Genomic DNA, 24153 nt, shown 5'->3' with positions numbered 1-24153 from the left:
AAATAGCGCTTCACATATCTTCATATCACATCTGAGAAATGTACTTCTTGAATATCATTGATTTGTTATGATATGCTCGGGACACCTGCAATGTTGTGTTCTATATGGATTTGTTTTGCAACAAAGCACACACAAGAATAAAAATCACAAAAGGAGTAAAATATATCTTTTTATGTATAATTATTTTTTTACATTCACAATTTGTACAGCCTTTTAAAGCTTACAGTCTTTGAAGATCCACCAACGACCTAGCATGACAAATGGATCACTTGCTTGCAAATGCCACAATCTGCTCCTGCAGAGGCAAAAGAGACATCAACTTAGAAACTCTTCAATCTTTAAATCATGGTTACTAAAAACCTGTTACAAATGCGTGGCACTGCAGACCTCTATACAAGACCTGTAAACCAGTGAACTCACAACATTTAATATGGAAAAACTGTCACGTTTAACCTTTGTGCCTCCACAGTGAACTGCCTTTACAACCAGTTACAGTTGTGTTGGTCTGAATCACTTAGTAGGGAATAAATCCATTTCACATGAGTGGTCGGTAATAAAAGGGGTGTGAAAACACAAGCCAACACCGCCGTCCGCTGCCCAAGGGCCAGCCCTGCACCCCACCCACAAACTTTTGGTAACACTAAATTTGGGGCTAAACTTAGATGCCATAGTAGTAGGTTCAGAACCCTGGAAATTATAGACACCACTGAAGTAAAGCTCCGTGTATTCAGAAAAAAAGGGTGGAGTCGAGGTGGAGGTGGAGCTTAGGTTAGGTTAGACAGGTGGTTGATGTTATCTGAGTGATGGCCAGGTTCAATGAGATATGCAGAAGGATATGTTTGGAGGTAGAGGCTAGAGGAGAAGGAGCTTACTTTTAGTGCTGGGAGCATGTTGGTGGCCTGCAGACCGAATGTGCGTAGGAGAACAGCGGGAGTGGCGTTAGTGGAGTAAAGACGTTTCATGAGGTCGATGGCAGCCATCATGGGCAGATTGTGTCGCTGCCGTTCAGTTTCGTATTGTAACAGGTGCTGCATCGCTCCTGCACAAACAAACAAAGACTATGGGTTAAGAAATGAGTCTATAGTTTAAGCTTGTGTAGATCTGTCACATGTTTTCAGCATTAAGTCAATACACTGGCGCTATTTTGACTTCAGAACATTTAACAGTGGAAAAAAATAAACATCCCATAACAAGATTACATTTTTTAATAGCGAAAGCAACTTACATATACAGTAGTTCTTGGCAGAATGAACAGAAAAAACGTTAAATAAATGTTGCCGGAAAAGCTGATGCTTTTTATAATTCAGGTCAACAGAGTGCCTTTGAGTTGGGGCAATGGAAAAGAGCTTAGGGGAAACCACTGTGCTATGGTTGCAGTGCTTTTGTCTGTTTAGAGTTCTCACTAACCCAGATCCTTCCCGTCAAATGCTGCCTGGCTCAGGAGCTGTGTAAGGCAAGCCACATCCCCAAAGCCCAGGTTGGCTCCTTGTCCCGCCAGAGGATGGACACGATGGGCAGCATCCCTACGAAGACAAACATATCCATCTTTGTCTATATACATTCCAATCACAGCATGCTGCTGTATTTTCATGCACAGTGCAAGACCAAAGTGGTATTCCTTTACATATGAAGCAAAACATTAGTCGAGGCAATAACAAAGAGCTTAAAAGCCTGTTTGACAAGGTGATTTTGAGGACTTCTTCAATCGGTATTTTGACTTACAAAACATGAAAATGTGTAGGCCATTGCTTTCATTAGGACTATCTTACCCAATGAGAGCTACGCGGTGCCGGATGTACTCTGATGCATGACCGATGCCCAGAGGAAACATGACTCTGGTCTTTGGGCCGATCCCTGCCACACTTGGGGGAAGCTGCCGAGGTGAACCTGCAGACGGCATGATGGTCGACAGGGCGCCGCGGAACAGAGAGCCAGCCGTCTCAATCAGCTCCGACTGGTTCTCATTACGCCACTTTTAGGGCAAAAAGACAGAGACATATTCACAAAAAGAGAGAAAAAACAGACATCATCCCTTTGAGTGGACAAAGAAATTAGATGACATAGGAGCAAAGCTAAACTCCAGGCCAGCAAAAGTGCTCTTTTTCCCCCTCCCTAACTAACTGGTTTGGCAGGCCTTTGGCAGCCGGGCTAATTAAAAGATGATGCCGGCCAGGCTATGCAGTTGAATTAGATCTGTTTAAAAAACATTACATGCAGTAATGGTCGACACTGGGAGACCACAGGTTTAATTAGCAAACCAGGCCTGAAACCAAACGTGACTCAACCGTGGTGACCCCGTCCATCAGCAGGCCCGGTAAAAATAGCCAGCTTGGGAAAAAGGAGTTTCTCCAAACATTAAAGAAATGGATGGATTGGATATCATTTACTTAGTGAAATATTTTTTATGTATAAAGTTTGGCAAAACAATGACAACTTTGTTTGTATGAGTCACGAAAAAACGGTGCATCACTTAGTGAGTCTATGGAGAAGCCCTGCCACATTTAGCACATTGCAAACAAATACAGAAATGTTGCAAAATCTCCCTGAAAGATGAGAAGTGTGACTATGAATACAACACTAGCAGGTTAATGGTTAGAGGAAGACTCACAAAGGCAGAGTTGATAGCATCGACAAAACTCTCCTCATCCAGCTCCAGCAGCTCCTCTGCCAGCCGATGGCTAGTTGACCACACCAGAGAGCTCTCTGTGTCCGAAAGCTGCAGTGCACAGAGCATGGTTGTTGAACCGTTATGAAATACATATGAGACGAATACGGGCAAAAAAATACTGCTGTAAACAATGCAGATATATTACCGGTAACATTGCAATGGGTCCTGTTGGGAGGAACCTTTGCCATGCGACATTGTTTTCTGTGGGCTATCCAACACATAAATCAGATTAAATTAAATACTACACTAAAGTATTGTGCCAATGCATTGAATGGTATACATTTTAATTACATATCTTGCACATTAAAACAAGGCATTACAAAGTGTACTTCTGGGTGGTTGTATTGTTCTCAGATGTGACATTTTAAATGACTATCATAATAAAAATACCACGTTGTTAATCTACATATATCGTATATTTCTATTCATTACAATATCAGGGAAGCATGCGTTGAATGTGTTATTCACCTCTGATAGGTGCAGCACAGCAACCACAGCAGATTGGTCATAATTCCACTTGACTGTGGGTATCCCTAATTCCTGCCTTACCATTGAGTTTGGTCCGTCTGCACCAATCTGAAAAACAGATGAGCAAAAGGGAAACGGTAAAAACCAAAAGGACAAGAACAGATGAATACCTACAGTTTGTGATTATAGAATCAAACTGACCAACAGCTTCGTCTGAACAGTCTCACCGCTCGCCAACGTAACCTTGACCCACGGGATGGAGTCTGCTGCCTGGTGGGGCAGGGGCCACGCATACTTCACCACCTTGGACCTGTACTTCACTTGCACGTTATCTGACAGACAACAAGGACATAAATCTGGTGACTACAAAGGCAGCAGAAAAGAAAAAGAGCAATAATTCTTAAAAGTAAATCAATGCTTTGCTGCTTAGAATGGTTTCCCTGCAGCCAAAGCAGTGGAAGATCTATAAAGCCCCATATAAAACACCACTGGTTTGCCTTCTTGGCACATGTTAGCTGCGACAGTTTGCCGTAACTAATAGTGTTTATCTACAAAAACACCACACCAGACTTTGTGTATGCTGCACATTAAACGGCCCCTCTTCCTAAAATATCAGCAGCTGGACATCACAAACATGAAAGGATCATGAGCTACGCTGGCTCACGCCAACTTGGAGAGGGACCCATCCACAGAACGGCTACTGCTTCCTGAACATGAATGTCAAATATGGGTTTCCAGTGATTGGAGAGCAGGGTTACATTGAAACCAGCTGGTGCGGAGCACAATTTTCATGTACTGCATCTTGAGCATGACAACACCACAGCTAAAATGAGAGAGAGTGAAGCTGACAAACGGGAGGCACATGAGGCAAACACGTGCTGCAACCATACGTCCTTTGATTGGTGCAAAATGTTGAAAACTGTTCATAAATATGCCACTTTAACTGTCAAGCACATAGCAGACCCAAGTTTTATTTGCGTACCTCACAAAAGTTGGTCTAATGTCAACGGCAATACAGCCCTATGCACTGTCAGCGCTTTAGTTTCCTCAAGGTGGCAAAGCTTAGGAGCACATGGCCGCTTTAAATAGGTCACTGGACCACTTCACGTGTCCTCAAAGGGTGCCGGGCCCTGCAGTTCCCAAAATGTGAGGATTTGATTGAAATTGCAGGAAAAACACAAGCGGCTCCAAGGGTTTAACCTGTCTTTAAAAACAGTCACTGGGGGAGAGAGTACAAATAAACAAAACCTGGGGACAGGATGTAATAAATGTGGTGGCATGAGCTGCCAGCCTTGGTGTCCATTAGGCAGATGGAACAGGAACCAAGTGGTCTTACAGAGCACTGTTGCTTACTGTGTGGGGCTTCATGTTTTTATCATACGTTCTGTGCTTACCGGACAGACAGTCTAGCTGTTTAGTGAGTGCAGCCACAATGATGTCATTCTCCACGATGTAAGCCATCTCGTCCTGCAGGTTCTCCTTATCAAATGTGATCAGGGCATCTGAGCAGGCATCCCAAACCTAAATGAGAGACTCATTATGGCTGCGGTTTACAAGTCTATCTTTAAATGCATCCCCTCTCCCTATATATAGCTGGGCAGAGAAGTGCCGTTTCATAGAGCTAAACACATCAAAGTTGTTAACTGCTGTTGGAGGTTGGCATAGCCTACATACATCAAGCACAGAGCAATGAAGGTCACCAACACCCCTCTGGTTGGTCGCCAGCTTAACGCAGCTCTCTCGACATTTGTGATGTGGATTTATTTTTATTTTTTTTACAAACGTTCTCTCTAAAACACAAATAACAAATGACATGTTTGCGAACATAAAGAGTGAGTCAACATTTATCTGCAACCATAACCGACAGAATGAGATATAGTCTTAGGTTACTGTAATTCCAACCCTGAAAGTACTGTTTGAGTTAAACATGCGGGGGTGAAAAGTGTTTGTACAAGGTTAATCCTCTCCTGGGTTGTAACTATGGTGACAAACCCCATCATTCCGCAGTAACTACTTTTTTCCAACTTGCCATAAAGTAGGGGGATATACCCTACAGAAAACCACTAATGGCAGTGGGTTTGCAACTTGTGATAAGTGGTTGGGAAGAAAGATTTACTAAACCAACCCAAAAACTGTTTTGGTTTTGTTTAATGCGGGGTGAAAAGATGCAGTGCTAAGGTAGAATCAGTTACTATATATTAAACAATGCACTTCCTTGAAACTTTATGGAGAAAAATGTGGGCAAAATGACGCCTTGATGCAAACAACTCTGTTTGCCTTCTGTTTCAAATATAAACCCTCAATGGTTAATGGACATTTGAGGTGGAAGAGCTTTTAACTGCTTGGAAAGAATGTTTTTTAGAGCTGACCTGCAGTACATACTTTTCAGTGCAATTGGTGATATGACTGAGATTCTACAGGCAAACAAGCCAAAACAGTGGTAGCAGAGTGAAGGTATAATGGGAGAGGTACACTACCATAATCACTGTAAGGCACTGCATGATGACATCTTAGGCCCAGAGAGAAACCCTGCGGTTGGGTGTTTGGTACACACCGACCACATCTTACAAGAAGGACTGAGCCTGCACCCACAGCCGTAAAGCGGGTTCACTCTGCAGCAAACAACCACTCTCCTTATCTTTCATCTTCTTCCCGTTGTTCACATGAATCTTCATAATTATAAGATATGGGGACTACCAATTTGAAAACGTCAAAATGATTTTCTCTTCATAGAAAACATGGCTTTAATAAATAAAACATGCATGGTCAAAGAGACATCCAGTACTTTGAATATGCCAGGAGATAGTCTTTTTTTTAAATATACGCTTTGTTCTTTAACATTCCTTGTGCCACAAATCTTGCAAAGCTATTTAAAAAGGCATACATTTCACAAATGAACGAATAAAATGCATGTTACATGAAAGCCCTGTTGCCAGACATTTTTATGTGAACAATTACATACCATATACATGATTACATGATACAGTATTGTGATTCTTGTTCATTAAGCTAAATGACTGAGTAGAAACTGAGAGATTATTCTCTCCACAAATTGTATGTTACTATGATTGATGGATGTTAGAAATACATACAGTATGCCTGTACAGAAGGATTTGGAGAGATGCTCCATATTAGTAGTTGATGATCAGTAGGCTCTTTTGTCTATCTTGAAGTTAGACTTTTATGAACCTTGGACATTGCAGTACAATGGCAGTTGCTGTATACTTGTTTTGCACAGAGAGTGACTTAATGTAATAGTGAGCTGAAGGTCAACATACCTGCATCTTTTTATAGGGCTTGCACCTCATCTTCGTGATGTGCTCCCATGCTCCAATACCTGTGTGTGCACAAAAAACATTTCAAAACAATTACAACACTGATTTAACGGTTCTGTACTTGATATTCATGGCAGAAATATAGCAGCAATTAACTATTTGCTAGGTAAAGGTGTAATGGTGTGTGTAATGAATTCACACTCCCTCTGTGTGTTGTAACCTGAGCTTCTCTGTTCTTTTTTTTTTTTAATAGCCAGTCCAGTTGCGCACACATGTTGGTGCATTGGTGTTTCTTACATTGGCAAAAGTCCCTTTATTTGCAACAATATAGGACCATGTTTTACAAATAACTATAACCATACAAAGCTAAAACATGAATTGGGTGGATTTGAACAAATTTCAGTGGGAGGGCACATGTTTACAAAATGTGCAGTGTATAAGGAAATGGGACCCGCAACCAGATGCTAATCTAGTAATGCGGCTGTTTTCATCGGTTTAGCTGAGGATGAGTTAAAGCCCATTAATTTAATAAAATGTCTTAAAAGTGGTAGAAGGCTATATTTTATCTATTTATCTTAAAAAACAATAGAATAATAATTTAAAACATCATGCAAAATGACTGTTAATGATGTGCAGTCAAGTATGAAAATGTTGTGAAGGCCATAAGCAAGAGACAAGTTCTTGCCTTTTACTTTTTGTGTGGGAGCCAGTGGGAGGCAATCATTTATTTTAACATATACATATACATTGTAAGCAATCACTACACACAGGCCTGAAATACAAACACAAACATACGCTCAGGACCTATTCATGCACAAATGGGGAGATGTCAGAGTGAGTGGGCTGCCAGTGCCATACTTTGGTCCGTACGGGAACTTGAACCAGCAAAACCTCCGGTTCCCAACCTAGCTCCTTACAGGCTGAGCTACTGCCACCCCCAAAGGACACAGGACACAAATCAATGCACTCCAATCAAATTCTCTATTGACATTTCAGTGTCAAAGTCTCTGATTAGACGCTGAACACTTGAAAAGGAATCTGTATTTGTCTTTGTAAACTGTCTTACGGTTCATCGTTGAGAAGTACGTGTGTAAAACAGTGTTTATATGTGCCAGCACATTTCAGGTAGCCCAAAAGCTGAAGTAACAAAATGCACAGGTCTGGACTTATGGTCTTCAGATATTTTTAATGGATTCTAGACCGGAGATGGCAAATTCAGTACACAGAACATGATTCACAGACTAGTCCATCAAGCCAGGCTAAAGTTACCATAACCCAGGGGACAAATAAGGTCAGATATGATCCCATTTTAGCTGAGGCAACTGGACAGTGTCTGATCCTTTGCTTACCTTATTGGTGCCATTTATAAGTCTAGCACCACAAGCTTCTTACAGAAAGAAAGGCAGTCACCACAGAAATAACTTAGTTATATATTTTTTGATTATTTTGGTCTATAGTGACTGCCCTTTTAATGTACAATTAACACAACAACAAAAATGTTATAAACTATTTGACAGCGATGTTATTGTGTGTCAGGTTGTGTATACTGTACCACTGAGGATGGTGGCAGATCCTGGACTGATGGAGCTGACTCTGATGCTGTAGTTTTCTGGGACTTTGTCCATCACTTTCTTGTTGCCTGCTTCAAGCAAAAGAATCTTCTTACCTTCCAAGTTTGGATCCATACCTATAATACAAGTCATGTAAAAATTGCATAAAATTGCAGCACATATGGGATTGAGTTTCAGCAATGTTGCTACAGTAAAAATACAAAATATTGTGAGTAAGTGCTTATTTATTACTGGTATTATATGACTATATGCCCCCCCCCCCCCATTGCATAACATCTTAGAGATCATATTTAGTAGCTTTTAAAGTATTAATCGAAAGTCTTAGCTCCTGATTACACAATTTTATTAAATTAAAATCTGACTGGTTAATAATAGCTGAACTCACACGTCAAATGTGGGAGTTTAGGTGAGGGTGTCACTCACCTAGGGAGCATGCCATTGCAGAACCAACCATTCCTCCCCCGGATATTATAACATCATAAACCTCACTCTTGCCAGAATCGTGCCCATGTTCTGCGCTCATTAATCCCCGGCTAGTGATTTTAATAGCAGATAGATGCTTTTCTGCAATTAAAAACCGGCCAAGTCCGTTAAAGGCCAGCGTTGCCCTTGTGAGCTTGTGCATGATTCTGTCTTCACTTTGTCTTCAAATAGGACAAGCCTCGCATGAAACAGGAAAATCGGTCCAACTCTGAAGTGTCCCTGCTGTCATATGACACTCTGACAAACAGACAGACCCTTGAATGTGTCCTAATTACGACAGATGTGTCCCTTCTGTAATCCAGCCATGTTGTGGACATAGACAGTTAGGTTGTGTACACCAGCGCTCCAGAGGAAGTGCTTCCGGGTTTCGTGTCCAATCACAGAAGACGTTTGTCGCGGCTGAACATTGCTGCTTCTGTCCACAAACAGTGCTAATGCTACCAAAACGGAGGAGTGTGTGTATTTAAGTAATGCACTTGCTTAGTTATTTCTTAGTATAACAGACCTCATGAGCTTACCGAATAAGCTGTAGTGGATATCTTGTTAGTGAGATATATAACGCTAACGTTAACGTTACGAGTTTGGAAGAAGATTCGACGTCAACATTTCCTAAAAATCATCCTTTACCAGGTTGGCGACGATCATTATTACTTTCATTTTTTATTATGTGGTTTTAAGTGGCAGAAAGTACAATGCAGGTTTGTATATAAGTTTTATATAAATACGTATATAGTTTTGCTTAGCTACAGCTTACTATAAATGTCCTTAAACCATCTTTGCAACGTTATGTTGAGGGCGCAGAGGTCTGGTTACCATGGTAACTGGTTTAAACAGACTGGAGGTGACGTTGTCATCAAGTTTGATACTGTTTGATCTGTGTAGCAAGCTGGCTAGCCAGCATTAAATACAAAACCGACATTTTCTATAAAAAAATAAAATAATAATTATTATTATTATTATTCATGTTGTGTTGTAAATGTTCCAACTATATTATATTAAAATATTAATTCCTTGGTGAAAAATGTCCATTAAATGAGATATCTTCAAATTACTTGTCCTGTCCAAAATACCATTCTGAAACCCAGACATTGAATTATTTACATAGACTGGTATTTACAGTCCATGCTTATTTATGAATTAAAATTAAAAGTAGAGCTGCAACTAAAGGTTATTTCATTTTATTCACTATTTTCTTTTTATTTTCTCAAAAAAAAAATGTAATTGATGGTTTGGTCTGCAAAATAGAAATACAAAAAAGAAAATTGTGAAAATTGCCCATTAGAGTTTCCCAGAGCCAATGGTGACATATTTACCTTCATGATTTGTTCTACCAATGGTCCAAACCCAAATATATTCAATTTACAAAAAGAAACAACCAACAATTGATCCATCAACATATATTCAAATTTAAAAATTAGAGAAATGTTAGCATTTCTTTATAAGAAAATGACATAAATTAACAAATAATTATGAAAATTGTTGCCAGTTAATTTTCTGTACATTTTCTGTCATCCTTTTATTTCTGCTCTATTTAAAATGTTGTTAAACATTACTATTTAAGAACATGTACAAAGTCTTTGTCATTTTGGATGTGTGTGTTTTGATGATTCCTATGTTTTAAAAGGTTAATGAAAGTATTGGCATCATGGAATGTCTCTTATTTTGTCAAAGATCACATTATTTTGTATACAGCATTGTGTTGAAATTATACAGTGAAGTAATACTTTGTTGTGAATTAACTTTCCATTGATAAACAAATAGATGAATTGATTAGTCATTTCAGTACTAACCCAAAACAGAAGATCATTTTGTTTACAGGAATAAAGTAACCTTTCACAGCTTTTGTTTGTGTCATAGGTCAGAGAAATATGCTGAAGCTAGAGACATTGCTGGAAGATGGACTTAGATCAGAATTAATGCTTCAGCAGCAGCTGAAATCCCTGAGTCAGGACCTCAGGCAGCAGCTGCAGGAGACAGAAAAGAGACAAAAAGAGGAGCTTGAGAGGAGGATTCATCAGAACTCTCTACTGTCAGTGGATGTAGACAGAGAGTCCAGTGATAGAAATCAACTGAAACATCAGGCCAGGTAGATTTCATCAGATGTCTTATATATTTTGTCATGAGTATAAACATTTTTTTTCTCAAAGATCCTTACTGTTTATTTCAGACATATGGGGATGAGGAGCTCCACCTCTACATCTTCCCTCACCTCAGACAAAGAGACTTTGCCCCATCTCAGACAGATAGCGAGGCCTAAGTCATCTTCTCCAGCCTTGGTAACTTCAAACTGGAAAAATTGTTCAGTCAAGGCTTCCACGCTGACTCCTGCCAGGACTCAACAGTGTGAACGGTTAGCTTTATCTAAAACAACAGAGGTAAGCAAAGAGGAGGAGGCCAAGGCTGAGTGTCAAAGGAAGTTCCACGCTCTCCCAGTGCCCAGCCGTGTCATTCAGCCCATCTATGTGGAGATGATGGAGTTGAGAGAAAAGGAGAGAAAGCAGGGCTGCGAGCAGAGGAGGGACTTCTTGCTCTCTATTCAAAGACCTTTCAGCTTCCAGGAGAGAAAAAGGGAGAAAAGGGAGAAGCTTACAGCGATGATAAACCAAGTCTCACATGATCAGAAAAACAAGGCTGCTACTGTCAGGAAACCTCCTCAAAAAGAGGTAAAAGACTCGCCAGCGTCTGAGCTGAAAGGTGGGTTTCCATTTCTGATGGAAGGATGCTTGCTAGTGTTTGGTGTAATAGTTATAATTGATGTGAAAATGCGGAAAGAACAGATTCTTCGTTAGTTAACTTTGTGTGTCACTTTCAACTGTCATCTTAGAACAGTGTAAAGGTCACTGGTTCCCAGCATTATTGGCTTGTGACCCTCTCTGGCCAGACAACGGCTATTTGTGACCACAATCACAAATAGCCATACGTAAACAGTATGTCCAAATCACTTTATGCAGTGACATGACTTTATCCTCTACTGTACCTTATTGTAATTCTGTGCAGACCAGGAGCTTTTGCAGACAAGGTCATACTCAGACAAGAATCCTGCTGTGTCGGGCAGCCCGAAACTTCGGACTGCCGAGCGCACCAGGAAAGAAAAGTTGGGTTTCCTGTATGAGAAACCTAGCTTCCAGCCAAAAATCATCCAGCATGTCCCTGATTTCAGCAGGCTGCACAAAGCTTTGCAGACAGAGGCTCTTAGAAAAACACAGAGTAAAGATGTGATCACATGTCAGCCCTTCCATCTGAGGACATCAGCGCTCCCTGCAAGGCAAAGTAGGATGAGCCCTGAAAACGCACAGGTAAATCCTTTTTTTTTACCACCCGCCTGTTTGTTTATATTTTTTAATGCTCTTAATGCTATTATCCATTTATTCATTTCAGTGCAATTTGGTTTTAGTTCATTCTCATATTATGGTATCATTTTTGGTTTAGTTTCTGTTTATATGCATTTCATCAATCCCCTGCCTAACTATGGTAGGCTGAGGTCTAAGAATTAATTACCAATATTTGCCAAAATATTACATGACTAAAATGTAAAGAACAATGCCTGTCTTGAAGAGTCTCTATCGCCCAGAAGGTTTCACATTTTAGTTTTACACTCTGTTTGATGCATGGCTCGAGACATATCCACCCACCACTTTGTCAAGTTTGTCAAGATACTCTTCTCTTTTTTTAAGGCTGATAGGAAACCACTAGCCTTCCTTAAAGACTTCAATGTTTTAGAGAAGATGAACGGTGCTGATTGCCTAAGTCCTTGCTTGTTTAAAAGTCCATATCACTATGATTGCACCAGATGTAGAATAACTGGCCTAATATCAACAGATGGTTACCCTACAGTGTTTGCCAACTGTACAATACTCCTGTGGTCCTTTAACACTTCAAGTTTATATTTCATAATGTGACAAATTACTTTGACCTGGCCACGTTTGACTTTCTATTCTGGATATTGTGTAGTATTTTGTTTGATGGTGAAAGATTTATTGTATGGGTTAAGTTCTTGTGTGGCTTATGTGATGTTTTGTGAGGCCGCTCAGACCAGTCCCCTCAGTTGTGGAACAGTAAAGCTATGTAAAATATGTACAGTGGGCCCTCTTCAGAGAGGGAATATTTCCCTCCCTTCAACAGTTGTATTTCAAACTTTCTCCACCTCATAATTTATCAAGTTAAATTCAAGCAGTATTTCTCCAGCTTTTTCCTGGGATTAAATACATATTTTACAAGACAATGCCTATATATTTTCATAGAAATTTGTCTGGGTGGATGATTCACAGGAGGGCATTACAGAGTACTAGTAGAAAGAAGCATACCAGTAATTTACACTAATCCAAAGCGGTAGAATGAACCTTGTGATCAGTTAAAGTTTCTTCCTGTCTGTCTTCCATATATATTCTGGCTTTGCCCAAAATTATACAATCACCAGAGATCTATTTTATGAACCATGTCAGACATTTTTGGGCACATTCCTGTGATTAAACTATATATAGACTGTATGTATTTCCCCCTAATCTACAGGTACCACAAATAAGTAATCTCAGCAGAAGCAAGTCCCTTGGGGCCTTAACATCACTGTCTGCAGACACACTCCCGACATACATCACAGATGCTGCACGGAAGCGCTGTATGGCCATCAGGTAACTTGGATAATTTTGGCATGAGTAGGAATTTCTTTTCCTCTTTATAGTTTCTATACACTAAACATTTAAATCCTGTGACATGCAGAATATTTGTACCTTCACAGAAAGTCAATGGAGATGAGGGATAGCAAGAATCAAGAGAGCGTTGACTGGTTGAAGAAGTACCAACTGAGGTCCCAGGCCATGAAGAAGACAGTCACACTCCATGCGAAGTTGCTGGACCCACACAGCAGCTTGGAAGAAGTGTGTAATGAAAAATTAAAGCACCATCGGTGAGTGCTGGTCAAGTGAGGCTGTTCATTGTCCAATATTGTAACTTTTGCAACTCACATCACAACAACCACACATGCCTGCCGCAGTAGCTTAAACTATAATCTTCTCTAACATGAAGGGAAGCTGACCAACAAAGGATGAAAGAATACATGAGAGAGTTACGGTACATGAAGGCACGAGTTAGCGAACGCCCTTATTTGTTCGAACGGGTGAAACAGGTGAGTGACATATGTATTAAGCTTAGAAGATGACATCACATTATAAATGAGGTGCCCCCTCCAGCGTAACATTGAGTTTATTTTACTGACAGAAAAATGCAAAGTCTTACGCCGAGCAGACATACAGGAACAAGCTGAAGAAAGCAGGCCTGAAAGAGCTATTTGTTGAAGAAATTGGAGAAGGAGTTGAAGGAACATCATACAGATCCGAGGAGGATACAGACGAGAACCACAGCTGTGAGAACGATATTCACAGCATTTATGCAGAGTGAGAACTTTTATGTTTTGTTCATCCACTCCTGTGAATAGCACTGGTGCTGGAGAGCCAAGGACTTCATGTGGTTTGGTCATATTACATTACATAATTTTCTGAGCTTGCTCTGCAGTCTTTAGTAAAAAGGGACAAATACTGTAGCCAAGTAAAAGTTCGATGTAATTACAATATAGTCATTTTCTAACCCAACATGTCTGATTTAGGGAAGAAAATGTAGACGACGGGGAGAAAATTGAAGATGTGGAAGAGAAGAGCGTGAAGTCCAAAGAGGAAGAAATGCCATGATCAAAAAGGTTCAGGCGGCAGAGTTTTTTATGGCCTCTCCGCTAGAAAACAACACTGTCCTCTAAAATGATTCATGTCATGGCTAACTATCCGCACCAAGCATTTGATAGTTTAAGATGTGAAACGAAAAATTATGAAATGACAAAACATCTGGACTTTACAATCACAAATGTTAGGGATTACAACTGGGAGAAGGTTTATAGAACTGTATTTGTACATAAGTCATGGAAATAGGTTATCTTGTATATGCTTTGAGGATATATCTATATAGTCTACATGAAAAGTAAATAATAAAAATGAAAATAAAAAAAAATACTTAATTTTGCTAAGGAATATGAACACTGTAATGTAGACGATGATGGCCACTTGGTCACCAGAAGCAACAGTTAAAAAACAAAATGAGGACACCAGTTGATTCCACTGTGTCTGTAACATTAATTTGTGATTTGCACTCTAAATCAATCTTCCAATAGCCATTAAAACAATTATTATACGATGACAAATATAATTTTGCTTTGCTTTTAGTTGTATTAAAAAAAAAGCTTTGTTAAAAAACTGAATAAACATACATAGTTTCATTCATACAGGTCCTCTAAGGACACCAAGCAACTGCTATTGGCCTTTTTTTTTCAGATGGCTGGGTTAAAGTTCCCAGTTATTTCTACAGCCACACTGCCACCTAAATAAACAGCCTTCACTGTCCAACTGCATTTACAGGAACCAGAGCAGTGGTCTGCTCCCAGCCCATAGACCCACATCAAATACGCTTGTACACTGGCCTTTGCTGTAAGCCTGTGCTTAGACAGCTGACTGCCAGGAATTCTAGAAATCATGTTTCACTAACAGGCCACATGGGAATGTCTGAATATGTATATAATCATAATGTTTAAGACCATATACCATATAGTTACTTTTTGTAGGCTACTCACTGGGTCAGTTCAGATTACGACAACATTAAAAAGGAAGTATTTCAGGTTAAGGTTACACTATTTAATGCTTAGTCTAGTTTGAAATTTAGTTTGAAAGAGTCCAATATTTTTCAGACAATTACAACATAATTATGTGCCGCTGGACTGTATTTCTACAGGGAATGGCAGAAAAAAGGTGACTAACAGTATTTACCTTGACTGTATTGAAATAACCATTTGATTACTAATAATATTGAATAATTAAAAAAAGATGTAAAAGTAGAAAAGCCAAAATGTTGCCACATAAGTACTTATAGATGTGATGAATAATCACAGAGTCCCTTCCTTGAGCTTCAAGGGCTCCATGCTGTCAGGTTGTCATGGGAACAGTTCATCCCTCCCCACTCTGCCTTGTAGTCCCTCAGGAGAAAGCTTTGGACCTCTGACTCCTGCGGTGCAGCGCTGAAATATCTCCCAGCCTGTTAGATAATATCCCTGTGAGACACCTGCAACATCTATTTAAATAACGGCAGCTGAGAGAGGCAACAAACACATCTCATTTAGATTAATGAGAGGTTAAAGCACTTGGCCCCAGAACTGTTATTATCACACTGTTTAAGGAGTGGTTCAACTTAGCAGATGAACAATATAATTTCACCAAGGTGTGTTCAGGTCTTTTATTATTCCAGCCACTGTAAAATATAAAAGATCCCATACATTAAATTCTGAAAATCCACGGGTTGCAAATAAAGTCAGCTAGAGACAGACTCTAAAATAGATGATATAGACCTCAAATGGACTTCACTGTCACACTCTCAGCCAATTCCTCGCCTCACATTTGTCCTTGTCTGCTTTCCCGCCCCTGCAATATACATACTCTGCTGACATTTCAGATTCTGCCACTCCCACCTGCTCTGCAGTAACTCCTGTGTTCCCGCCATTCCCCATCACCAGAGATCTTCTGCCCACATACACATCTGCTTCATCTTCCTCATCAGCCCAGTAGCTTCTACAGCAGCCCACTTCCATTCATTCCCCGCTAGATTATCTATTGTGCTTCCTTGTCCAACCGGTCTGACTTTTATGACTCCTCTGCCTGCCTTTTGGACTGTTGCTCTCAAGCCTGATCCCCTGTTTGATAAGTGTGCCTCATCTCCCCTGCCTGTCTGCCTGTCTGCCTGTCTTTATTTATTTTATTTTTTTACTCTTGCCTGTTTTAAACCCGGAGTAAACTTGAACTTATCATGTTACCGTACTGGTCTCGGAGTTGTGCTTTTAGATTCAAACCTGTTTTTACTGAGCCTTTACATTGATCTGCCTCAAAACATCAGCAATTACACCTATTCTAATTTTCATCTTAATTTCTTGTTTATTTGAGTTTTTTTTAAAGTTATAGTAATAGTATTTTTTGCAGTGCAGAGCATGTTTGGCGTGCAGAGTTGTGTGCAGTGCATGCATAGTCTCTGTATGTTTTAGTCCTTGGTCCACCTGCAGGAGGAGCTGTAGCTTGCTGCAGCCTTCTCTGGAGCAGAAGAGAGAGATCCCTCTTTTTCCTCTTCAGTGGCATGAATAATATCCCCAGTGCTGGAGAGAGAGCATATCAAGAGGCTAACGGGAAGGGGAGAGAGATAGCAGCCAGTGTGACAGATAAGAGCGTGGCAGAACTTGTCTCGCTGACTGAACCGTGGTGCTGGGGAAAGAGAGAGCCAGTGCACCAGAGTGTCAGGCAAGACTACTGCCTGCACACACACACACACACACACACTCTCTCTCTCTCACATACACACACACACACCCACACACCCACACACACACACACACACACATACATACACTCATGCACACAGACAGACCCCTCAGCCCGGCACCAGCAGAAGTTCAGAGAGAAGACTGACCTTAAGAAGGTACAGTATGTTTGTGTATCTCTGCCTATGAATCTTGACTCCTGCTACTGTTTACCCCCTCTTTATATCTGAAACATTACTGACAAATGAGCTGTGTTCCACTCACTTGATGCTCCACTTTGTTTTTTTCCGGTGGGTTGGCAGACATTTCGTCTGTGGATTAATTTGAATATTATGGCTTTGCTCAAACTGAGCCTTCTTGTCCTTTAGAGGAGTTGTGTGTTTCCCCTCTAGAAAAACTTGCCTCGTGTTTACAGCCTGAGAAAGGATGGAGAAGCTTTCAGGGAAAGAGAAGGAACTGATACGAGGCAGCTGGGAGAGCCTGGGCAAAAACAAAGTTCCTCATGGTGTCATCATGTTTTCCAGGTAACATTTTACACAACCTGCATGATTCAAATAGAATTAGACAGTAAAGTGACTTGTAAGGGAAGACAACATTGTTATTCTGTGCAGTTGCATCAACACCTTAACCAAAAATGATAGTATTCTGCTGTTTTTTGTGTTGTTACTTAATAGCTGTAGTGTAAGGAATATGTATTTGTGAATATGTAACAGTGGTGTAGAGAGAGAGAATTAAGCTAGATCCTTTGCTGAACACTTTCACTATGCAGGGACCGGAAGATTGACTTGTTGCTTGGCGACAGACTGCAATAATCCAGAATTTACTTTGAGACAGCTGCCTGTAAATCAGAGACTAGCAGGAAGGATTTGTAGATGTATTATTTATAGATTGATTTTGTGTCTGTGTGGATGTTTGGCAAGCCAAGCTGTGTGTATACACCTATAGAATAGTGTGGGATTTGTCTGTGGTAGGCTGTTTGAGCTGGACCCAGCACTTCTCACTCTTTTCCACTACACTACAAACTGTGGCTCCTCACAAGACTGCCTCTCCAGCCCTGAGTTCCTGGAACATGTCACCAAGGTGAGCTCCGTTCACTGCCGTCACCACTACGAGCATACAGTTTGTACTTGTCCACAGTTGTGAACACTCTGTGTATTTACATGTGTCTGTGCATGTGATCCCAGGTGATGCTTGTGATTGATGCAGCAGTCAGCCACCTGGATGACCTTCACACCTTGGAGGACTTTCTGTTCAACCTTGGGAGGAAACATCAGGCAGTGGGAGTCAACACACAGTCATTTGCTGTAGGATCAACAGTTCATAGCGCAATTCTCAAAAAGCAATTTCACAAGTGAATGAGCTGTGAAAAAACATGTTTTGTGTGTGTGTGTGTGCGCTTTTTAGATGGTCGGTGAGTCCCTTCTCTACATGCTGCAGTGTAGTCTTGGCCAGGCCTACACAGCGCCGCTGCGTCAAGCCTGGCTCAACATGTACAGCATCGTGGTAGCAGCCATGAGCCGAGGATGGGCCGAGAACGGGGAGGACAAGGCCGACTGAGTTGGACTGGGAGTTGCTGAGCAGTTGCTGTCAAATCACTCAACATGGTTGCCATGGAATAAGGTTGCATAACTTGCAGCATTGTGGCTTTGGCTGCTGTACATTTGCTCTGTGAGTGAGGTCACATAGCGTAGCGAATGTGTGGTGTGGGTACACTTCACTATTGGATCGACCAATCGCAGAGTTTATTTTCTTTACTGAGGATGTTTAGCTACCAGTCAATGCTGCTGTACAGATGTGAGGATCTGAGCCAGCCTGCTTTGGCTCTTCTAAGCCTGAACCTGTAATCTGAACGCCTCACATTGAGAAAAAGCAACAGGATAACTGTTGAGTCTCTTTGTATATAATGGCTTTGATATACAGTATCTACTTAAATAACAGTGACGGTAGTCGTCTTTGTGCTGTATCTTAAAAGAGTTGCACAGTTGTAAAATACTAAATATTATATCTAGGCATCACACTCTACTCAAACTTTGATGGTTACTGTGGCCAGCACGGCAGCTCTCTATCTAACTGGAACACAGTGATACTTTACATACTTTAACATGTTAAAGGTTTTGGGACAAAGCAATGTGATTTTACAGTAGAAAATCCTATCACCTTAGTCATAATGAATACTGTGTTTTCTATTGATATTTAACATCAGTACACCTACTTTACTGTGTGACTTTGTTGTCCGACCTATTAATTAAAAATGATATTGAATAGATACTGACAAGAACTGTTATACTCTCTGATAGGTCTCTTCAGAGATCTTTGACTGTTAAGGTGTCCATGTGCACCTTACTCAACATGGTGTGTGATGCTCTCCATAGTAGAGATTGTGATTACTTCAATAGGCTTCAGCTAACTGTTAAACTCTAAACTAATAGACTGTTATGTTAACTATTTACATTAGAGTAAAGGGCATCTTTGTTCTTTGGATCTCAGTCTCCAGTCATTGTAAGTGTTAAGTAGTTTTCTCTCTCTCTCTTGTATTCGCTTATCTCAGTAATGCGTATTAATTGTGTTGTTGTGGCTACAAACGTAGTATTACCTCAGCTTTGGATGTGAAGATCAGCAGAGTGGCCTGTGTTTCTCCAACACAGAGCTTCTACATGGGAGTGAACATATATGTTGGATTATGATACAAAGACAAACTTAATTGATGATGATTTTGTTTCTGTATGTACCGTCCTCAGCTGTTATTGACATTCATTGTTATTATGCCAAGTAACTTAGCAACAGTGCGCCAAGTATTAGATAAAAATACCATATAACTGTAAATCCAAGCTGCTGATATGTGGTTATTATCGCTTTAGTCTGAGTTTACATTTATAAAGTTTATTTTTATATTCTGAAATGTATGTGTTGTTAAATAGATTTGATTTGATTTCTTTTTCAGATGTGACACACAGTTTATCCTCCAGATAGATTATCTTATTTGGATATTCAGTTAATGAACCCAAATGTTCTGCTTTTAATCAGGTTCATTTAATCAAAAGGAATAGAGATAAATATTAGGTTCTAAATGTGCAATCCTTACAGAAAATATATAAAAGCAGTTTTCAATTGCCCCCCCCCCCCCCTGCCTTCCCCGTTCAGTCTGTATCTGACTGTGTATGTGGTGTATTTATAGTGATTCTTTTCTTAGTATCAGTACTCAGCCCCATGCAGGTTTTTCTTCGCACATCTCTGTTTTCAATTACCTGACCTTAGGTCTTTTTAGCAGGCATGACAGATAACTGGCATGTTATCCCGTTAACATCCAGCTCTGTACATATTGGGTGTGTCACTGTCTACCTCATCAATATCAGCTGCTAATGAACAGCCGTGACTTCACCTAGTTATCTTCAACCAAAAATGCACAGTATGATTAAAATTAATGCACACTGTTTGTAAACTGGATTCCATCCTTTGAAAAAAAACATGTTGTGTGCTTACTTGATGCTAAATAAAGTGATCTGTGGATATTTAAATGCTTAATGAGGTCAGTGTGTTTCCCTCTTGCTCTAAGGTTGGTTGTCACAGACTGACAATGGTTACAACACAATGGTCAGCGTTTGAAATCAATGACATGATGCCTGATTTCCTTCCCACTGACAGCCCATCCCCTTGCGTTACATAAGATCCAAGCAACAAATGGCTCATCGCCCTTGGCTACAGAGACGAGGGTGACTACAGGCACATCAGCTCACTTACTCATGCAACTGCACAGTGTCATTTACAGAATTTCGCATTAAACACATTTGAAATTCAGTTTTTATTTTCCTCCACAAAACAAAAACAAAATCTTCATATATGTTTGGACATTTTCCCGCTTAAATATCAGTTTGTGTGTGTGTGTGTGTAGCAAAAGGAAGGTTGTTGCAATGAGTTATCTGCATACGCATTTCTCGCATATATGTACAATTTGCTTGTATCATTGTAAAAGTCACATCCATGAGCTGGCTGTCTGTTCTGGTGCTGGGGCAGAGGCTGACATGGCCTTAATCTGTCTCTGCACACCCAACAGTATCCTCACTCTCTCTGTCCCACTGAGAGTCTGTTGTATTTATGTTGGTTCCATCCTCCATGTCTCGCTTCAGCCTACAGAACAACAGTAAGCCAGAGTTGTCTAGTCACTGGGCTTCATGGATATTAATCTGACCTCCACTTAGGTCACCAACCAATGATTAGACTGCAACTTAATTGATAAAAGCTACTTACTAAAATACATTAAGTGTTTATTTCCCTTGTGATAATTCATTAATCAGTACCCATAGTTCTACAGTCTTACCTTGTAGTGTACGAGGATTTGCTCTGAAGGCTGTTGTCGTCTGGAGAGGAGTCTGTGAGAAAAGACAACACATTATTTTAAGAAAGTCTGCAATGTGTTTTGGAATGAAGGGGTATTGAAGGTTGTCATGGCAACTGTTAAGTGATCATCCAGAGTGTGTGTTTGTGTGTGCATGTGTGTACATTTGTTTGGGATGAAGGAGGGAAGCAAGGCATTGCTCAATCACTCACTCATTCTAAATCATACTGTGGAGGCGAGTGAGGATTGGACATTGACTGTGAGTACAGGCTCCGGCTAATAAGGTTGGCTCCGATAGCTGCTGGAGTCTGCAACACATACCTGCAAACAAAAACATCAACAGTGGGAAAGAGCTGTCTGTCACTTCTAACCTAAAGTACAACCAGTTAAAGGATAAGGCTGTGGTTATTCATTTATTTTCTGAGCGTTGATACATCCAACCGAGACAGAAACAATCCCCATCTCTCACAGTACTTTCTGAATTCCCTCTCTTGTCTGTAACTCAAATCCATTGGTTCCCACTGAAGATGTAAATCTTTAAAAACCAGGCACAAGTACACAGTTTCATTTATAAAAGCACTGTAATTTCCCAAAACAGCTGGGCACTTCACTTTGTATCAAACATTACTCAAACCAGAGTAAATGTCAGGACTATTTCAGGACTGAAACTGCTGCTCTGCAAACATGCTGCTTTTCCTACACATTGTGTTACACTATTTACAACGGTGCACAAGTATTTACGGCAATTATGTAGGGTAAGAACAAAACAAAATATGCCTATGTCATGGTAATGTGGGAACATGTCAGCCAGTGCAACAATGTAGCTCACTGATATGTTTTTCAGGCAATCAAGCTCTATGGCACGGAAGAATAAGCTTTAGCTACACAGACAACACTTGCAAGGTGAATTAATTTATGGAGTTTGGTCTTTTTGTTCAATTTGCTGACAATTGTCAAAACATGTCTATTCCCTTAATAGAAGTTAAGAGGATCAGCTCAATCAATAAAATTCACTTCACTTCAATCCACTGATAATTGATTTCCTGCGGTAGCAATAATTGAGCAATGCAGCAGCCACGGCCGTATGTAGCTACTGCATCACATGGTGTGCCAAGTTAGGTAACTGTTCTTGACACCATTGTCACAACATTGCCACCATTGTCAAACAAATCAATCTTATCACGAGGTTCAGATTGAAAATTTAGAAAGGTTGTGTCAACAGCTACCACTGTAAACCCAGATTTAGTTGTAATTAAACTTGTTAGTGGTCAATACCTATTCTTTCCAGTTTTGTTAAAAACCACGTTCATTACTAAATCAAATAAGTTGTAATGATCAGCTTAAGTATGCAGTGCACATATCACATTAAGCAGAGACAACTAAGGATGTTAAGTTCCTGTATGGGCGGGCCGGGGTCATTTGAACTGGTCTATATATATATATCATGCATTATGTAAATACTAAACAACACCAACTTAGAAAGCAACATTTGCATTGCCCATGTGGAAGTGGAAATATGGTTGCAGCAGGAGGCAGAGACATTTATTATTCTAAGCATCTGGGCAGGAGAAAGACGACAAGCCACGCACCCTGAGGAATTCACCTTTCACTGAGAAGCATGCTCAGTTGCCATGGGTGACAGGGGAAATGTCAGGGACTTTTCTTTCTTCTTTTGGGAACTCTTAGCAACGAAGAAGCACTGTATATAATGGCAGGCATCTTCTGATGTTTTCTTACAAACCCTTTTACTGCAAAAAAATGACATCCATCCAGTAAGTGTGAGATGTTTCTCTGAAAAAACTCTGCACCACTCTGCTGGAACAACAACTACCATTGCCACTTCCCAATGTGTTTTGGATAAAAGCAGATGCTCATACATTTAACTGCCCCATCCACTCTCAGATGGGGCTTCAGCGACCAATGAGAAATGTCTGCATAGTTTGTATGCAGACACACTGCTTCAAACACTAAGCTAACATGCACCTACATTTATTAACCGCCTAAATCTGGTCTGTGATTATCTTTGGAGAGACAGTTTGATCAAGGGAATTACTGTCTTTAGTTGTGCACTTTGTCAGACTTTAAAGGAATAGTTAGACATTTGGGGAAACATGCTTATTTTCTTTATTGCAGAGTTAGGGTTCTGGTTTTTAAACGGATTAAACAAGCCCGAAATGTGTTAATTAGTGAGCTTTAAAGAGGCTGATAGGCAAACTTCATCACCTTTGGACAGCCAGGCTAGCTTCCGCTCTTTCTGTTAATCTAAGATAACTGGTTGCATGTGTTAGCTTCATATTTAACATAGGCTAGAGATATGATGTTGGTACCAATCTTTTCATCAAGTTTTTGTCAAGAAAGCATATTAACCAACATATTTTTCAAAATTTAAACTATTCCTTTCAATGGTCTAACTTTAGTCACCTGTATATGCAATATACTTATGCACCTTTCCTGAAGACATACTGTGCACATTCACTCTTGCACTACTAACCACATGGAGTGTGACTCACTGCCTCTCAAAAAACCCTTCATCATAGACCACAGTAGAGGAGAGCAATAAGGAGTCCATGGCACAAGATGAGTGGGTTGAGCTGAATTAATTTTAATTTCAGATCACTGCACTTCACTTTTGACAGATGAAAACTCGTTAGTCTGACAGAGATAAATCTCAAACGCAGTCTGTCCTAAAACCTCAACCTTCTTGGAGATATAACAACCGTCATTTACAGCAGGATCACACACTGTATTAAATAAAGTACTTATGAGACAAATTTTATAAACAAGAGCAAAAACCGGTAGACATGTGGAAAGCTAATTTACTTCCAAATAGACCTTTGATGGCCAACCCGACAGTATATGTACAGACTTGACAGGATACAATAAAACTAGTTAAGCATGAAAAGGGACAATCACTCCTTGCATGGTCATTAGAGCTAAGAATACCCTAATATGTTTTATTTTGTATTTTTCAAAGGAAAGTATGTTTAATGATCTGTGTAACAAGCTTCTGCAAGAGAAAC

General features: G+C 40.2%; 3 protein-coding genes and 1 long non-coding RNA gene across 5 annotated transcripts; 3 read left to right on the top strand and 1 right to left on the bottom strand.

The window, feature by feature from the left end:
• Nucleotides 1-149: 149 nt before the first annotated feature.
• Nucleotides 150-8821, bottom strand: coq6 (coenzyme Q6 monooxygenase). Its single transcript, XM_034858285.1, has 12 exons — nt 8406-8821; nt 7964-8098; nt 6415-6473; nt 4531-4657; nt 3338-3468; nt 3137-3244; nt 2814-2876; nt 2609-2716; nt 1770-1972; nt 1408-1523; nt 873-1039; nt 150-295 (listed from the first exon to the last, which is right to left on the bottom strand). Exons 1-12 carry the CDS (start codon nt 8605-8607, stop codon nt 266-268), a joined length of 1449 nt encoding a protein of 482 aa, XP_034714176.1. The 5' UTR covers nt 8608-8821; the 3' UTR covers nt 150-265.
• On the top strand, nt 4939-22563 carry LOC117935793. The gene is made up of 3 exons (XR_004654821.1): nt 4939-4951; nt 17171-17177; nt 22460-22563. It is a non-coding gene; the product is annotated as an uncharacterized LOC117935793 (long non-coding RNA).
• Nucleotides 9075-14647, top strand: fam161b (FAM161 centrosomal protein B). Its single transcript, XM_034858286.1, has 9 exons — nt 9075-9095; nt 10323-10551; nt 10633-11159; nt 11463-11761; nt 12975-13093; nt 13201-13368; nt 13488-13587; nt 13680-13855; nt 14065-14647. The coding sequence occupies exons 2-9, from the start codon at nt 10334-10336 to the stop codon at nt 14144-14146; spliced, it is 1689 nt and encodes a 562-aa protein (XP_034714177.1). The 5' UTR covers nt 9075-9095; nt 10323-10333; the 3' UTR covers nt 14147-14647.
• On the top strand, nt 16492-20319 carry ngb (neuroglobin). 2 transcript variants are annotated; one of them, XM_034858288.1, is made up of 5 exons: nt 16492-16958; nt 17169-17324; nt 17772-17880; nt 17985-18104; nt 18205-20319. In XM_034858288.1, the coding sequence occupies exons 2-5, from the start codon at nt 17227-17229 to the stop codon at nt 18355-18357; spliced, it is 480 nt and encodes a 159-aa protein (XP_034714179.1). In that variant the 5' UTR covers nt 16492-16958; nt 17169-17226; the 3' UTR covers nt 18358-20319. The 2 variants fall into 2 exon arrangements, with proteins under 2 accessions (XP_034714179.1, XP_034714178.1); XM_034858287.1 differs by having other exon boundaries at nt 16493-16958; nt 17216-17324.
• Nucleotides 22564-24153: the final 1590 nt, after the last annotated feature.

Source organism: Etheostoma cragini, chromosome 20 (genome assembly GCF_013103735.1).
Source record: "Etheostoma cragini isolate CJK2018 chromosome 20, CSU_Ecrag_1.0, whole genome shotgun sequence".
Lineage (NCBI taxonomy): Eukaryota > Metazoa > Chordata > Actinopteri > Perciformes > Percidae > Etheostoma > Etheostoma cragini.
The sequence above is the reverse complement of the archived record's forward strand: the minus strand, read 5'-3'. Positions and strand labels throughout refer to the sequence as shown.

Coding starts and splice junctions, on each gene's coding strand:
- coq6 (XM_034858285.1), bottom strand. CDS start 8,607: ATGCACAAGCTCACAAGGGCAACGCTGGCCTTTAACGGACTTGGCCGG. Junction 6,474..7,963: donor ATCTGCCACCATCCTCAGTG/GTACAGTATACA, acceptor GTGCACACACAG/GTATTGGAGCATGGGAGCAC. Junction 2,877..3,136: donor CTGTGCTGCACCTATCAGAG/GTGAATAACACA, acceptor TGTGTTGGATAG/CCCACAGAAAACAATGTCGC.
- fam161b (XM_034858286.1), top strand. CDS start 10,334: ATGCTGAAGCTAGAGACATTGCTGGAAGATGGACTTAGATCAGAATTA. Junction 13,369..13,487: donor GAAAAATTAAAGCACCATCG/GTGAGTGCTGGT, acceptor TCTAACATGAAG/GGAAGCTGACCAACAAAGGA. Junction 13,588..13,679: donor TGTTCGAACGGGTGAAACAG/GTGAGTGACATA, acceptor TTTTACTGACAG/AAAAATGCAAAGTCTTACGC.
- ngb (XM_034858288.1), top strand. CDS start 17,227: ATGGAGAAGCTTTCAGGGAAAGAGAAGGAACTGATACGAGGCAGCTGG. Junction 17,881..17,984: donor TCCTGGAACATGTCACCAAG/GTGAGCTCCGTT, acceptor ATGTGATCCCAG/GTGATGCTTGTGATTGATGC. Junction 18,105..18,204: donor TCAACACACAGTCATTTGCT/GTAGGATCAACA, acceptor TGCGCTTTTTAG/ATGGTCGGTGAGTCCCTTCT.